General features: G+C 41.1%; 2 protein-coding genes across 3 annotated transcripts in view; one reads left to right on the forward strand and one right to left on the reverse strand.

Annotated features, from left to right (window-relative positions):
- Positions 1–1809, forward strand: part of bcar3 (BCAR3 adaptor protein, NSP family member) — a 76081-nt gene extending 74272 nt beyond the window's left edge. The window contains exon 17 of the mRNA XM_061034816.1: positions 1–1809. This exon is cut by the window's left edge and continues 626 nt beyond it. The gene's annotated coding sequence lies outside the window, so the exon portion shown is untranslated.
- Positions 1810–3248: 1439 nt separating this feature from the next.
- Positions 3249–16941, reverse strand: part of fnbp1l (formin binding protein 1-like) — a 52915-nt gene continuing 39222 nt past the window's right edge. The window contains exons 9-16 of one of the 2 annotated variants that reach the window (XM_061034298.1): positions 16482–16712; positions 12430–12539; positions 11249–11381; positions 11035–11129; positions 10737–10912; positions 10561–10598; positions 9804–9924; positions 3249–7763 (exon numbers count right to left, since the gene is read on the reverse strand). In XM_061034298.1, the coding sequence (XP_060890281.1) occupies positions 7756–7763; positions 9804–9924; positions 10561–10598; positions 10737–10912; positions 11035–11129; positions 11249–11381; positions 12430–12539; positions 16482–16712 (912 nt within the window). In that variant the 3' untranslated portion in view covers positions 3249–7755. Of the gene's footprint in view, positions 9925–10560; positions 10599–10736; positions 10913–11034; positions 11130–11248; positions 11382–12429; positions 12540–16481; positions 16713–16941 lie in introns of both variants that reach the window. The other variant, XM_061034297.1, reaches the window with a different exon arrangement.

Consider the following 16941-nt stretch of genomic DNA (forward strand, 5'->3'; position numbering starts at 1 on the left):
CTTCGCAGACGATTTTATGCAGAGTAAGTACAACACAAGTAAGGATCTAGAGAGGAGGAAACAACGTCAGTAAGTGCAAACGATCAGCTTTAAGTCCGATCGGACACACAGGTTCTGACAGGAAGTAACCAGAGGTGAAGCACAACATTGACAGCTGCTCTTGTCTTAACATCATTGTCACTATCAAACAAAAACCATCATCATCATCATCAGAGTCATCATCATCATCATTAAGGTCGTAGGTATTCATGAAAGAGCTGGGTCTTTAGCTTTTTCTTAAAGGTGCAAAGGGACTCTGCAGATCGAATGGATTTTGTAAGTTCGTTCCACCACCGGGGGGCGACAGAGGAGAAGAGTCTGGTTAGAGACTTAGGACCCTGTTGTGAAGGTTGGATCAGACGCCTTTCATTGGCAGAGCGTATTGGGATGGAGGGAGTGCAGACCTGGATTATAGAGTTTAGGTAAAGAGGAGCCGTTTTTGTCGATGTTTTTTAAGCGAGCAGCAGAGTTTTAAATTTGATGGGAGCCAGTGGAGAGAGATGAACAGCAGAGTGACATGTGCTCTTTTGGGTAGGCTGAAGAAAATTGCACAACTGAGTCGATATCATAAATCATGACTTTACAAAGTCTTCAGGAGAAACAGAATCTACATCTTGTGACACATCCGACTGTGACATGTCAGAAAATCCTCTTATCGAACTTTATAAAAGAAGGATATTTAACAACAAAGTCTGCATCTGATACTGATCAATAAAGTATTATCCTATTATCCTATCTGTGTACATAATCTGAAGAGAAACAACTTGTGAATATACGTTCAAAAGAGGATACAGGTCCTTCCTACCTGGAGGTTTTTTGGCTTCATTTATCTCATTGTGATCTGTGTTACAAAATCAAATAGGCTGCTTCTTTAAAGGTTACATATTTTACTCCTTCTCAACCAGTTTCAATAAGTCTCAGAGCTCTCCAAAACACATGTGTGAAGTTTCTTGTTCTAAATCCACTCTGATCCTGTATTTGATCATGCCTATAAACCCCTCTATTTCAGCCCTGCTCAGAACAGGCTGTTTCTGTGTATGTAGCTTTAAATGCAAATGAGCTGAGTCTGACCACGCCCCCTCTCTGGAAGGGCTTGGGTGTACTCGGGCTTTCTTGCACCATGCACAATTCTTTACAGTGAGAAGGACGATTCAGAGGGCAGAACAAACACCTAGCTGTGGGAGTGTCACCCACCTGGGGGAGGGGCTACTGTCCTTTGTGATGTCATGAAGGGATAATCTCCAAACGGCCTGTTTGAGCACACATTTTCTAAAAAAGTGGAGCAGACAAAAGACGGAGAGGATGGCTGTATAATTTGGGGCTTTGTAGACAGACTAGGATTTTGCATATGAGACCTTTAAAAAGCAATACAAAGTCAAGAGATTGTGAAGATAAAGATGTTACGTATATCAAATGATTTAATGTTGATCAAGGTTTCCACCAATCTTTCTGTCACTGTGTTCACGTTGGAGCAGGAGATCAGACTTGTGCTTTCTGTTCACGACTAAATGTAGCTTAAAGTGTTTTTTCTTTAACAGATGGAAATATTTTTGCTTCTGCTTAAAATTAAGCGGTTTAAAATATATATAAATATATATATTAATGTGCCAGAGATTAAAGTTGTACATATTTGAAACATTAGCATGTCAATAATAGACTGTACATATTCTCTGTAGAGGACTGACTGTAAAAAGATTGATTTTATTATGTTTATATATTGATGAACTACTGTGGTTTAAGATTAAATAAATATGCTGTTAAGTATGTGAACTATTGTTGTGAACGTCTACATTTTTCTTTAAATGAATAATCAAAATATCAGCAAATTGCATCCTTGTAAATAAGTAGCACAAAAGCCACATTTCCTCTGTAGTCCTGAAGCAGGTGGTGACAAAAAAACAAAACACATTTACAATCACAGGACAGACTACAGGATGGCAAAAAGAAGAACTCACTGATCATCTTACAAACATAAAGGACACAGTTGTCACATAGGAAATAACAGATCTACATTTAGCTGATTAAAAATTCAGGATGAGCCAGAAGCCCTTTTGTGTGTCATTACCCAAAGACACCACATGAGGGTGCCAGTGCCCATCCTTCATGAGATTATTCTTACACATTTAAAGAAAATATTTCCTAACGCCAACACCGGGTCGCAGGGGGGGTTGGAGCTGATCCCAGCTGTCATTGGGCGAGAGGCGGGGTTACACCCTGGACTCTTTGTCAGTCAATCACAGGGCTGAAATACAGAGACAGACCAGCCACACTCACATTTACACCTACGGAGCAACTTGGGGTTAAGTGTCTTGCCCAAGGACAAGACCATGTGGCCACAGGAGCTGGGGATTGAACCCCCAACCTTCCAAGTTGAGAGGCGACCGACTCTACCCACTGAGCTACAGCCACTCACGTAGCCTCTTTTGATTAAGCCTTTCTGGATATTCTGATCTTCCTCTAGTATAACGGGCCTCCTACGTAAACAGGACATTTGTTAGTAAGCTGAGTTTGCAACAACTCTTTCCTTTATAAGTCATCTCTGAGTGGCGAACAACTGGATATCCAAGTACCCAAAGCTGCACTTATATCAGATTATAAATAACTAATTTATTGGAAAATTGACAATTATCTAAACAGATTTCAACATACAAACCTAGTGTTTGTTTAACCTTAAACCACATGTTTCCATCATCAATTCTCGTTTTCCTGATCCGTAAAATTGTACACACAAAAAAAGAAAACTCCCACTCCACATTTCATTGCTGCTTATTTTATTAGAACAATATCTCAGAGGAAAGAAAAAAAACATTATGCTCACAAAGTGTCTGACAACATTCAAAGTAAAAAGATGTGCACAACATTATGGGGAGGGAAGAAGTACTGCCATTGGTTATTATTCTTACAACATATACAACATGGTAAAAACACACGACTTTACATGATGTGATGGTTGAACTCACGTTGTACCTGCTCATGGTTTTATTCACTGTGATTTAAAACGGTTTGTCTCCAGTTTAACAGCTGGAGAACATCTGTACATGTTTGTTAGAAGAGTTTTTGTTTCCCCACAGGACGCACATGGTGATCAGAGTATTTCAAAATAGGAGGAATGTAGAAGATGTCTTTTTTTTTTTCTTCTTTTGCTGGTTGGTCTCTATGAGAACTCACAGCAAACTTTCAGATCTGCAATCTCAAAGATGAATTGTATGTTGTTTTTTTTTTGCATAATATTCATGATTACAGCACAGCGGCTTTAAATACTCAGCTCACAGTTTTTTTTACATGAATATTAATATATACAGGAACTGAATCAAACATTTAAGTGAGTTTTAAAAGGCTGTTTGTTAGTACTGACATCATTTTCATTTGATTAAAGGGACATTACACTCCAAATACGCTGACCTTCAGAAGGAAAATCTGATGGAAAAATGGAAGAATTGGAGTTAACCGTCTGCAAAGTGTCCGTAATAAAAAGCCCTGCGAGGATACTGACAAAAACCTCAAACCTCATCAGCATCTTCACTTCCTTACTCCTTACAGGACTAAAATACTCGCAGGTTTCAGCTCCTTTAAAGGAAGAATGTGCTGCATTTTACCCATAAATACAGAAGAAATCTAGTATATCCTGTGTAAATGTCTCTCTGAGTCATGACTGTCTACAATGAGTGAGAAGCTCAAGTCCCGCTGGCTGTGTTGTTGTCAGAGCCATGTTTACATCATGTTTACATGGACGGGACGGCCTTGTGTATAAAGCTGTTTTAGTCAAGGACTAGAGAGAAGAAGAACATACTCACTGCTTATTTGGATGTCATGTAAGTGTCTTTAGATCACGGTCATTCTGTGTCAATTTATGTACAATGTGAAGCTCTGAGCTAACTAAAGCGTGCTAACATTAGCATGCTAACACATCAATGCAGGACACAGGCGATTACAGCTCGAGCAAAGGACAATTTTGTCGGCTGCTTTGAGGTGTTGCTTGGGGTTGGAGGTGTATCGCAGGAGGAGAGTTTGTTTTGGTTTCATGCTGGAGCTCAAGGGCGACATCTACTGGATCAAAAAGTTGCACATTCTTCCTTTAATGTGAGGATTTGCATTTTATATGATAGGGTTGATAAAACTCTTTGGGTTTGGAATATTTGTTGAAGGAAACTTGCATTGGAAGACATAAAACCTTTGATAGGCATTATTTGCTGTTTTTCTTTTTATTTAAATATAAACAATTAATTGATAATGCAAAAACACCAAAAGCCCTAAGTGTGACAATTTCTTAAGAGCTCAAGAAAACCACTGAGATTAACTCGCTGTCAGGAAATTCAGGTTTTTGTTATCCTGATTTAACGAGATAAATAAAACATCTCTCAGGGCTTCTGTTAAAAAACAATTAGATGTAGGTGTAATGGATTAAAACCAGATTTCTAATTCACTCTAATGTATGATACTTAACCCCTTGAATCTCTTATTACAGTTACATTTAGTTAGCAGAACTAAAGCAACCTGTTTGAATAACCAAATCGTCAGAAAAGCATCGATTGATCCGTGTACACGTTTCATCATGTATCATCATGAAAAGCAAAAACTGCAGAAACTTAAAGGTCACATATTACACTTCACCATGTTTCTCTAATACTAATGTGTCCCTATAGTCTGTCTAGAAATCCCCCAATTATGAGAAAAGTCCATCTTTTGCCTCCTCCACTTTTTAGAAAATGTGTGCTCAAACAGGCCATTTGGAGATTTTCCCTTTGTGACATCACAAAGGGCAGTAGCCCCTCCCCCAGGTGGGTGACACTCCCACAGCTAGGTGTTTGTTCTGCCCTCTGAGTCTGCCTTCTCACCGTAAACAATAGGACAAGAAGCGAGAAAGACCGAGACACCAAAGCCCTTCCAGAGAGGGGGCGTGGTCAGACACAGCTCATTTACATTTAAAGGTACATACACAGAAACAGCCTGTTCTGAGCAAGGCTGAAATAGAGGAGTTTATAGACATGATCAAATACAGGATCAGAGTGGATTTAGAACAAGAAACTTCACAGACATGTTTTGGGGAGCTCTGGGACTTAGTTAAACTGGTTGAAGAGGAGGAGAATATGTGACCTTTAAATCTGGGCTTTTTTGCATCCCCAAGTAAAATGAACCAAATTGATATGGAGTGAGTATAAAAATGTTGGCTGGATATTTCAGGAGATATTCTTTTAGCAGAGATTGTTTTTGAGAATATTGATTCAAAGCTCACACGTCTGAAGGTGATTTTTTCCGCAGTCTTCTCCGTCACACCCGTCACCTTCAACTCTTTGATGTAGAGTAAGTATGAATGCTAGCTTAGGTAAGTTCATTTAAAGATTGAAATCAGAGGGTCCAAAAGCAATAAAAAAAAATAAAAAAAATAATACTTTCTCGTTCTTTTAATCTGCATTAAGGGAAGCACAAGTCAGTTAATGTTAAAAATCTTTCCACAATTTTCTGGTGCAAAAACGATGGCCAACAGAAGAAGAAAGGTGGGGCATCGTGGTTAGTTCAAGTAACAACACCTACAGCATCATTCTGTACATTTCACAGCTTCTTCTTAGAAACACAGACACAGCAAAGGTGCTGCCACCTGCTGTTTGGATCTACAAACGCAGAGTCATTAGTGGCATTTTTTTTTGTCTTAAATAGCATGAAAATGAAGTCTAGCCTTGACTTGAGATGTGTGGTTCTGCTCGTCTACTGAAGAAAAAGAGTGAACGGTTCAAAAACAAACACCAGAGAGACACAGACGTAGAAAATCATGCTAAAACGAGCAGGTCTGTGCTCGTCAAGAGTTTACAAAAAAAAATCAGTATAAAAAGGATTTTAAGAGAGAATTTCTGGAGCTGTTTTTTTTTTCCTTTCTTCTTTTTGTCACATTCGTAAAGTTCACACCTCTTCTCAGCCGACCACACACACCTTCATTCACTCAATCAATCAATCCGATTCAAATGCTGTAGTACTTCAGGGCAAAGTGCGTCAGTTCAATTCAAACCTTGTGACAATCAAACAAACCTTAAAAACAATCACCATGGAAACACATTCAGCATTACATTAAGATGTTAATATGTACAAATCATTCGATGGTAATAACCAACAACATGTATGTAACACACACACACATGTACAGCTACACCCCCAGAAAAGTTGGGACGTTGAGTAACATGTAAATAAAAGGGGTGAAGATGTCCTAGCGGTTACGTTGTACCCCATGTACGGAGGCATTAGCCCTCCAAGCGGACCGCCCGGGTTAGAATCCGACCTGCAGCTACTTCCCTGCATGTCATTCCTCACTCTCTATCCACTGTCCTATTTTAAAAAGGCATAAAAAATATATACATTTACATTTTACACAATGTCCCAACTTATTTGGAAATGGGTTCTTAACCACATTTGCACGCGTATGGAAAGTCAAATACGCGGACGTGGTTTTTGTCCTGTTTGGCTTTCCGTACCTGCGAGTACATGTAGGTGATACATGCGAGTGTGTGTCATCACATTCACAATAACAACTGATTAAAATGGGATAAAAACATATTCATGTAAGACATAGAGTCCTTTTAAAAGGGCTGGTAGAGCTGAGCCCAGGTGGCTGATGGGAAATGTAGTCACGCAGACAAATCCTGACATGTTTGGAATAATCCCTCCACAGTAAAACAACGTGATTTTTTTTAAGGCAGAGTCTGAAGTTCCTCTTCATGTTTGGTGGTGTTGATTAAAGCGGGGTCAGTCCTGCTCAGCGCTGAGCTGGTGTTTGGTGAGGGAAGGTCTCCATCTGCTGGTCGACTGGTGGAATTACAGCCGAGGAAAAAGAGGAGAGGAAGGTGGGGACAGAAAGAGTGGTAGAGAGGTCCTGCTTTTCTGCTCTGATTTTACCCAGAAGGCTGTTTGGGAAACATTCAACGCACAGAAATAAAATCATACTCATGCTGGACTTTTTTATTAAACACATTCACCATGACATTCAACACAAAACTCACACCCACAGAAGCACACACACTTTGAAGTTAAAGACACCTGATCATGTTTGGGACACGTTAAGGACATGCGACTGTGAGACGGTGAGGGCAGGCATGAGGAGCAGAGTGGCTCAGGCAGGCAGGCAGGCAGACATCGCCAACGGAGCACAGATGATGATGATGATGATGACAGGAATGAGTTGGAGCAGAGCAACAATGATTTTGTTAGTAGCAAAAACCGTAACTGACCTTAAAAACATTGTGATGATGTCCTGAGTTTTAAAACGAATGGTTGAGCAAAAGTTTATTTTAGGGAATTTTAACAAACGTTCCTCTTTTCTGCCTCTTCTGCTAGTTTAAAAAAGTCAAACTTCAGCAGCTGGATGCAGAGAAGACGAGAGTGTCTGAAGAGTTCTTAAAGGCTGCATTAACTAGGAGAAGCTCCTGCAGGTCTGGGTTGGACTTCTACAAATTGAGAGATATTAATGCGTGATTTTTGGCTTCATCGAGATCATCTACTCTCCTGCTAGACTCTCCTCAAAACTCTTCCCTAGTATCCCAGAGTGCTTTGCTGATTAAGGATGAGTGAGCATGCAGACGTGCAAACCTGCCCCCCACCCGACTTCATTTCCCACTTAGTCCACTCATTACTCTCTCTCTTTCTTTGTCACCACCCCCACCACCAATAATCAGCCTTCAGCGTGAGAGCCCTCCACCAGCCAATCAAATCGCCCGGGCCACCCTGCAGCCCTCAGGAACCTGCGGTCACATAGAGGAGGAGAGAGCAAGTTACTACAAGACGCAGAGGAACAAACACTGTTGAGGTTGAGATGGAGGTTTTGTGTTTTTACAATGAACTGTTGATCAGGTTTTCCATTGAGGTTTGGATGCTTCACTCAGTAAACTCCTGCTTCTGTCTGTCTACATCATGATCATGATGACTAATAATAAAATGTATTCAAGGAGAGGACATCGCTCCCAACAGATCTGATTGCCAATCACGTCAGCGTTAGTCAAACTGGACAGTAGCTATTTAAAAAAAAAAAGAAATTTGCAGACTTATAAATCATGCCATGCCAAATGTGTGTGCACTTATTAAACTTTAGCCTCATGAATTGGGTGTTTGAGTCAGTTTGGTAGCCTAGCAACCAACCTTCCTTTACGTAAAATGTTTTGCAGCTTTGGTATGTTGATGCAGCCAGAGACATTTGATGGTCTGCATCAGATGGTAACACCCAAAGAAATCAAAAATAAGACAAAGCAGGGTCTGCTTGTGACTTCATTCTGATCAACATGTTGCTGCCATGGCCGCCTGATAATCAGGATAGAGGCCGATGCGTATGGACCCTCTCGTCCAAATATTGTAACATCTGGATCAAAAGCACTATAAGATGGCAACAGCTAAAAAAAAGTGAAATGGTTTCTTTAAAACAGTGATCAACGAACTGAAAGGGCGAACTTCCAATAGCTAAGTCAAGTCCTTCCTGAAGTCTTTTAGTTGGACAGAATGGCCCCCAATTCAGCGTCTCCACTCACATAATCCGAAACATGAATTTAAGAGCGTCATTTTCGTAAATCCAGGATGGAATAAAACTGCCGAGTATGTTGAAAATTGACTCCTAATAGTGTCCACACCAGGAGCTTTGTTTGGACTCTTATGTGATGAGATGTGGAAATAACAAAGCAGCAGGTTCACATCCTGATGTAGCACCTCTTATTGAACCCATTTGACCAGTGACTGTGTAAAGGTGGAAATATTAATAGAGCAGTAGCAGCTCTAAAGTGCCATGAGACTGCACCTTTGTTTGCACTACGAGGTGTTGGCTGTGATCCATCCAACATGACTCGACTTTGACTTCTCCCTAAAGTAAAGAATCAACTTTCATTGATACCAGAGGAACCTCTAACGGTCAGAGCTGCGTTTAATCGTGACTAATAGCATTGACCAAGAAAAGTCGAGTAATGATTAAAAGAGAACAAAATACATGATGCAGTGAGAAACGTTCAGCCTCCTTTAAATGGACTTTTTAAAGGAGGATTTCCAGCTTATTCTTGATTTACTTTATAAAGGCTGAAACACGACAAACCTTAGTTACTGTAATCCCACTTTTAGTGGGATGGCACAGGTAACACAGAATTTAAAAAAAAAAATCACAAACAGAAATAAAAACAGCAGGAATCAGAACAGCTTTAAATTAAATGTCAACATGTGAGTCTAAAGAGCTTAAAACCAGGGAGTTTAAAACATCTCTGATTTAAAAAAAAGGGGGGGGAAAAACATCAAAATCAGAAACACAAACTGGTAAAATAAAATAAATTGTGTCTAATATATTACATTGAACAATCTAAAACACTTTGATCGATAAAGAAGTGGTGTCGCCTTAATACGGGGCTCAAAACAGCAGAGGAGACGTCGTTCACACATACACACACACTCAGAAATGCCGTATATATATATATATATATATATATATATATATACAATAAAACATTCAAACACAATCAAACATCCTGCTTGTCTTCCAGCTCAAACACTCACCTCTGGAACATTTGTCCCACAGATATTAAAGGAGAAGGATGAATGAGTAAGAGGAATATTCATGAGGAAAGAGAGACGGGGGGGAAATGAGGAAAAGGAAAAGATGAATGTCCATGCAGGTGTTCAGGTGCAGTCTCTCTCTCTTTTTTTTTTTTTTCCTTTTGTAGTGTTATGATGAGAGGGACAGAAAAACAGAGGCAGAGAGGGCGACAGACGGATGGAGAGGACAGCGATGTAAGCTCAGATGTAGGTGACAGCACCTTTGCTGTTTTTCTCCAGGGTGATGTCTACGTAGGAGGTGGGGACGTAGCCTTCCTCTCCGCTCTGCTTCCTCGCCCTCGTCCAGCCGTCGCCTTTATCCTCCTCGATGATGTACAACACCTGCAGGAGAGGAAAATTTGTTAAAGAACACAATGTGCTGCATATACAGATGGAAAACACATCTCCACCTCCTCATGCTGAACAAAGATGAAGCCAAAATACCCCCCCGATGGGCGCTGACATATGGTGCCATTTGAGTCTGTGCAATAGGGATCAGCTGCAGTATCTAAGGGCGCACTCGCACCAGGCAAAGTTGTTCCGCACATTTTTACTAAACTAAACTAAATTAAAACTAAACATCATGGGGAAGTGAACACTTGGGCGTCAACCAGCATGATAAGAACAACTAATAATGACTGAAACCATGTTTGAGAAAAATGCATCTGACAAGTGTATCTATTATCCAGTTTGACCCATGTCCCATCTGTTAACATGGAGGAGGCGGAGCTTATGACATGTACTGCAGACAGTCAGCAGAGGAAGCTCCAAATGTTTTGGCTTCACTTTTGGGGTTCTGTCAAGTCCTCCATCTTTCATACAGTCAATGTAGAGTATAATTATTTTAAGTTTAGTGCTAATTTTTTCTTTTTTTGTGTTGGATATCATCTAAATAAAATACAGTTCATGTGCATTAATCAAGAAGCTGGTTATTAAAATATTAACTCAACTGAATGACAAATAGCAAATGAGCCTTACCTCGTCCTCTGCCATCACCAGTGTCCCCTCGTTCTGACCTAAGAGTCAGAATAACAGCGAAGTTAGACACACACACGGCAGGTTTAGTATTTGACCTTGACCTCCTTCCCCGACTACTTTTTGGGGAATTTTGATCGATTCAGAATTTCTAAAACGTCTGTGATGTTTGTCCTCACCATCAAAGGAGTAGAGTGCTTTGCAGTGTCCGATAACGGGCAGCGGGTCATCATCGTCGAACTCGTCGTCAAACTCGTGCGGGTCCATGCTCGGGCGTCCGGCTGGTGGACTTTTGGGGCGGTGGTGAGGTGTGTGATGCTCCTGACTGGTGTCGTCTGTGTAACTGCCTTCAGGACTGAGGGAGGACACGAGCAGCTTTGATTATTCTGAGTCTTTATGTGGTTGATAATGTTTTCAGATTTCATCCTCATTATGAGCAGTCTTCTCTCTCTCTCTAATCTGTGTGTGTCTGTTTACCTCTCTCGGCCTTGAGGAGCGTGATGATGGTTGTCAGCGCTGTGTCTTCTGTCTCCTCTTGAGCTCTGCTTTCCCTCCACCTCAGATAACCAAGTCTGACAGCAGAAGAAAGCGCAGACTTTGACCGTTAATATAACGTGTAATACTATGTGGAACTGCAGTGGACGCCATGATAACGGGCCCATTTACAAAAGGGGGGCCCTCCCTTTCGTACCTCGTTTTTGTGGATTTCCGAGCGCAGCTTCTCCATGTTACATATGGTCTCGGATATTTTGGGCTGAAGGCTGCTGGGGTCTCCCATCTGTGGATTCTTCTCGTACACATCCTTCATTTTGTTCAGGGCGTCTCTGAAAGACACAAACACACATGAACCGGATTCAGTGGGATTGATTTGATAAAAAGTAGGTTGTTTAGGAACATGTAGAGGTAACGTACAGGCGCTAACTCTTAAGATTTAACTTTCTCATTACTTTCTTGTCGCCATGCAGAAGCACAGCTGCTTTAGACTTTTATTTTTTGTTGGAAGTCTTTGCTGCAATCATTGATGTGACTAAAGGCTGATGAGATTTAAATAAGGCATGTAACTGGACTGGTTGAAGATGTTTCACCCCTCCTCTGAAAGTCTTCTTCAGCTCTAAACTATCTGGTGGGCTAGAAATGTAAGCCTCAGTGCATCATTAGCATGATAATGATCAACCAGATAGTTTAGAACTGAAGAAGCCTTTCTGAGGAGAGGTGAAACATCTTCAAGATCTTCAACCAGTCCAGTTGCCTTTGGATCAAGCTTAGAATTCACAATGACCTGGATGACTGAGAACCTACACAGACAAGACATGAAAACCTGAATAAATATCGCTCACATCGTTTATTGGCTCTAAAACCCTTTACAAATGTTGTGCAGACAAAAACTGTAGTGTAATGTAAGTCCTAAAAGCAACATGGCAGGCAGATAACGTACAGATATTTGTTGGCTTCCAAGGAAATATTCACAGAATTTGACAAAAAGTTTAGAGGCTTAAAACAGCAAACTTTAACTTGAATGCCAGATCCACTAATTCTGAATTTAAAATGATGACTTTATTAGATCCAGAAAAATCGATCAAATCTATACAGCGGCCTCAGTCTGCCTGGACTGACAGGATGGAGTCAGGCCTCTATATTTATTGTAACCGAGTTTTGGAAGCACTTAGAGTCCACTACTCAATCACAGTAACCATGCACATAAAAAGAAGAAATAGACTTTTAGACTTAAAAAATACCTTTTGATTGGTGCTATGATGCGAGATTTAAGATTAAAATACTTCAACATTTTCTCATAACTCCTAATTGTGTCAGATTTTTCTGCATGTGTGATGATGATTGGCACTATGTGATGAACTACGGGTAAAGCCCGACCTCTGATCCATCTCTTTCTGGAGCTCTTTGTTGAGTTCATCGATCCTCGCCTGCAGCCTCTTCCGCCTCTGCTCGGGGGGTAAGTGACTGAAGTCTTCCAGAGACGGGGCCTGGTGGACAAGAAACAGAATGCACATTCCTCAAACTACAGGCCGACTCAGAGTAAAGTGATGAGCAGGAGAAATCCCAGGAAGATAAAACACAAGGAAAGGGAATGAATCTATGTTTCTGTGTGAGGTGTGGAGGGGTGTACTGAGCCGCTGCTGCCTTGAGTCCTGACCTGCTTTTAACTAAGCGGACACATCAAATCAGCCTTTCGTATCCTGCGGTGGATTGAAGCGTTGGTTGTGCATGTCCTCAGAAATTAACGCTACACGTCCGCGAGATGCAGTATGCAATATAACCACTAGGTGGAGTGTAGAGTTATATGGTAATGAAACCGTAAACAACAACATCTGAGACACCAGAGAGCCGCTACAACAATGGCAGAACAGATTGAGTCCGCTACTACCCGCAGTATGATGTGTCATCGCCGCTGCATACCAACAAACACACGTGCCAAAGTAGAGGGCGACAGATCATCTCTAAAGGAATCCTCCAGTAACAGGCGGTATACAAAGGCAAGTTTGTGAACATTTATGTTGCGACGCAGCAGGTTGTTTACACATACACGTGGTTCAAAAGAAAGTTTTTTTTTTTGCCTTCAGCATGATAACAAACTTTCCATATAATGAAACTTTTTAGAACGACAGTCTTACTGAGGAAGGACTGTTTCATAAATAAAGAAACAATCCCCTTTAGTATTGATGCTCAACATACAGAATGACTGAACATCTCAGAAACACTAAAGGTTAAAAGTTAATTTATCGCCTTGGAAAAGGCGTTTGTGGTGAGATTACTGACAATTTTAAGTCAATAATTGATGCTAAATAAAAATGATATTAAATATTTGGATATTGCTTTGCGGGTTAAGGATTCAAACCAATAAGGAAAATCCTTCTTTTTGTTCTTATCTGCTCAGACTTCTCTTTCTGTGACAGTGTCTGATGTTAAACTAAACAGAAGCTAGCATTAAAGTAGGCTAATGCAGAGGAACTCTGTTTGTACATGTGTGAGCTTGGGGCAGCTAGTGTGTGGAGAGTTTTATAGATACTAGGAGGGCAGGAACGTTAACTAACGAGGAAAGGAGAAATCACTACTGGACACTACGAGGAGCCTTACTTAGTGAGGAAGAACTACAGCTACATGTTGGGGTCTCTTCTGAACTACTTTGTACACACACACACACACACACACTTACCATCTTTACCGACCACTGACGCATTAACCATTAACAGTGAAAAAAAAGACAAACAAGGAAGATGGTTAGATGTAAGTATGAAAATTTAAAAAAAAACAGGCACACGAGCCGGTCGGTCAGCATGATGAAAACACACACGTCGATGTTTTAAAACCTCCATGAACATCTTACAGTGGCCTGACTATACTTTGATCAATAAATGATTTGTATACTGCGAGGTCTGGTTCATCCTCTTTGATAGCTTTCTGGTGTATTGAGTTGAGCAGCGAGAGGGGCGCTGATAGCCTAGCGGTTATGTCCTCCGCCCCACGTATGGAGGCTAAAGTCGATTTCAACCAAAATCTTAAAAAGTGTACCTGGAGAGAATTACCAACCCTGCCTTTAAATTTGACAACTGCTGAAGACTGCTGATAGCAAAACACCCAATTGTGATGTAATCAAAAAAGGACTTCAAATAAAATGCATTCCTGATTATAAGGCCTCAAGGATACACACGTTGCCTTTAGTAGGGGATGTGAAAATGTCTTATGTGTGCAGGAAAAAAAACCTCCACATTGCTCTTGTGACTGACGTTTGCACACTTTTCAGACTTTTCCAGTCTGAATATTTCTAATCTATATAATGATCAGTATGCAGTGAGTATCTGGTTATTTATCAAACTCAAAAGTCGATATGTATAGTTGTTTTATTTGCTTGTTTTGAGGTAACTATTCAGAGGAAGCCAGACAGAAAAAAGCTGCTAATCACAGATATCCCTGACAGAATGGAAACAAAAGCCGATGAAAGCGCTGGCTTGGCACTGAGGCCGGTGTTATTATCATGTTTGTGTTAAAAGTGTGTGAAACCAGAACAATCATACCGACACCGTAAGAAGAGCCAAACACAAAAGCACATTTAAACACACTGAGGTCACTGCAAACTGGAAAAGACCAACATCAGAAAAACCGTCCTGATGTTGGTGACACATCTCCCCAACACAACACTGCAACCAGAAAAACAAACACACACACACACACACACAAACCATCAATTATCAGGGATCCTCAGTCTTGTGATTGGAGCACAAATCTGTCTGATAAACGAAGAGAGAGAGAGGAAAACAATCCCACAAAAACAACAGAAATTAGAGCCAAAAGAAGAGATGAGAGAAGCTGTAGGACGGGGTGTCTGCAAGTTCTGTTTGATTCAAATTAAACTGTTCATCAAATCAGAGCTTCTGACACTTCATTTATGTTTTAAACTCTTTCCAGAAACTGCAGAAACCCCGCAGGAGAAACCAAAATTAAGTCAACCTGTAGAGAAACAAACACTTCACTAACGTCCTGTCTCACCCCTCTCCTCAGGCCCCTCAAATTCTGGGGGATTCTGGGTACTGTGGTCTTTATCTCAGACAGATAGTGGCTCACTAGGTCAGAGCCGAACCGGGGCGAAGGGAAAATGTTGGCGGTGGACCGGGGACGGGAGGAGGATGATGATGATGATGGGGGTGGAGGAGGGGACGAAGAAGGGGACTGATGGGAAGCAGGGAGAGGTAAAAAAAAAAAAAAAACAGGGAGAGGTCAGGATGACACATTCTTTGGATTTGTGTTTTATCATAAATATTTCTCATTTCTAGCTCTAGGGGAAGACGACTGTGTGTGAAAGTTGGCTTCACCTTTTATGTGGTTTATTACCAACATTGTTCCACTGAGTCATAAAAGAGTCATACGAGTGACTCATGTTAGATTTAGCTTCACAGAGTTGGAGAAGATTTTTATGACTCCAAAACCGACTCATTCAAGGTTTTATTGATGTTTCTTCTAAGTCCCAGGACCTCAGCGGGCTGTGAGGTGACGTTGTTGTTGTAGTGGCCACGGTTGGTATTGCAACACCATATGAAACTTTAAAACTCAACAATAAGTTTAACTCTGATGCATCACAAAAATCTAGAAATAAACATGCTTTTTTTTGCTTTACAATAACATCAATTCACTGCAATTTAAAAAAACCTGGAAATCAAAATAAACTGAGGAAACGTGAGGGAAGATCAATGGCATCCTGGTGAGTTTTTTCAGCTGAAGTTAGTTCATGTGTGGTGCTTCAGCATTAAAGATTGTCCTGCATTTCCTCTGTGCTCTTTAAGTTCACAGTGGGCGGGGCTTGTGGGAGAATAAAGTGTTTTTAAGTACTTCCAGTCAACAATGAGCATTTAGCGTGTATGAAATTACTTCAAGATAAGTTTTCTTTCCTTTCGATCCTCACCTATTGAAGCTGGATTATCTTATGATGTTAAGGAAAACACTAAGATTTGAAGGCAGGGACACACCTGTTATATGTGAAACCACTATGTATCCAATCCATCGACACAAACTCACACCCTAATAATCCATCACACGGGATCGAGACAGTGAGAGGTAGCTGAAGACTGTAACATAAACCGAGCGCAGAGAGTTAATGATTGACCGTCGTGCTCTCTTTATGAAGAGGGGCAAGGTCCAAAGGAGTGTATGGGAGGAACGGTGTGAACGTGTTATGTGGGTCAGAGGAAGTTGTGAATAAATAACATGAACAGTTTGTGTTTCTGGGATAGACAGCAGAAGTAGAGGGACTCTGTGGGGAGGTCAGGATGTGATTAATGAAGCTGATATTCAGCTGCATGGTGAGGATTCCCTGCAGCACTGAGGATAATAAGAAGGTGTTAATATGATTATGAATTAATAAATAAATAAAGACCCTAACAAACTAGAATCAGCACTGTCAACTCCTCTGGTACCTTTGGTTTCTTCCCAAACAGCCACAGCTTGTTCTTTGTTCTGTTCATTGGATGTTGTTTAAGGTCGGGTCGTGTGCCCGGGGCCCCGTCTCTGTCTTTCTCTGCTTTGGGCGTGCTGCTGATGGTCCCGTCTGAACCCGTCCTGCTCAGGTTCTGACTGAAGTCCTCGAAGGGGAAGTCGCCCGGCGGGTCGAAACCTGACTTAAATGACTCCACGACAATGGCTGAATCCTGCGGAGAAGAGAGAGAGGAGAAACCAAACAAGTAGAAATAAGTCCTACAATCAACATCCAGCCTTCCTCGACTCTCCTCAGAGGTGCAGCTTGTCATCAGGCAAGGCAGGCAACTGCTTGGGGCCCCAGACCAGTAGGGAGCCCTCCAACCAGTGTTCATCACCATTATGTCTGCCAGTCCACGTTTACTCCTCTTCTTCCTATAGACAATTAATTCCTCTCCCTTT

This window comes from Labrus mixtus, chromosome 3 (assembly GCF_963584025.1).
Source record: "Labrus mixtus chromosome 3, fLabMix1.1, whole genome shotgun sequence".
Taxonomy (NCBI): Eukaryota; Metazoa; Chordata; class Actinopteri; order Labriformes; family Labridae; genus Labrus; species Labrus mixtus.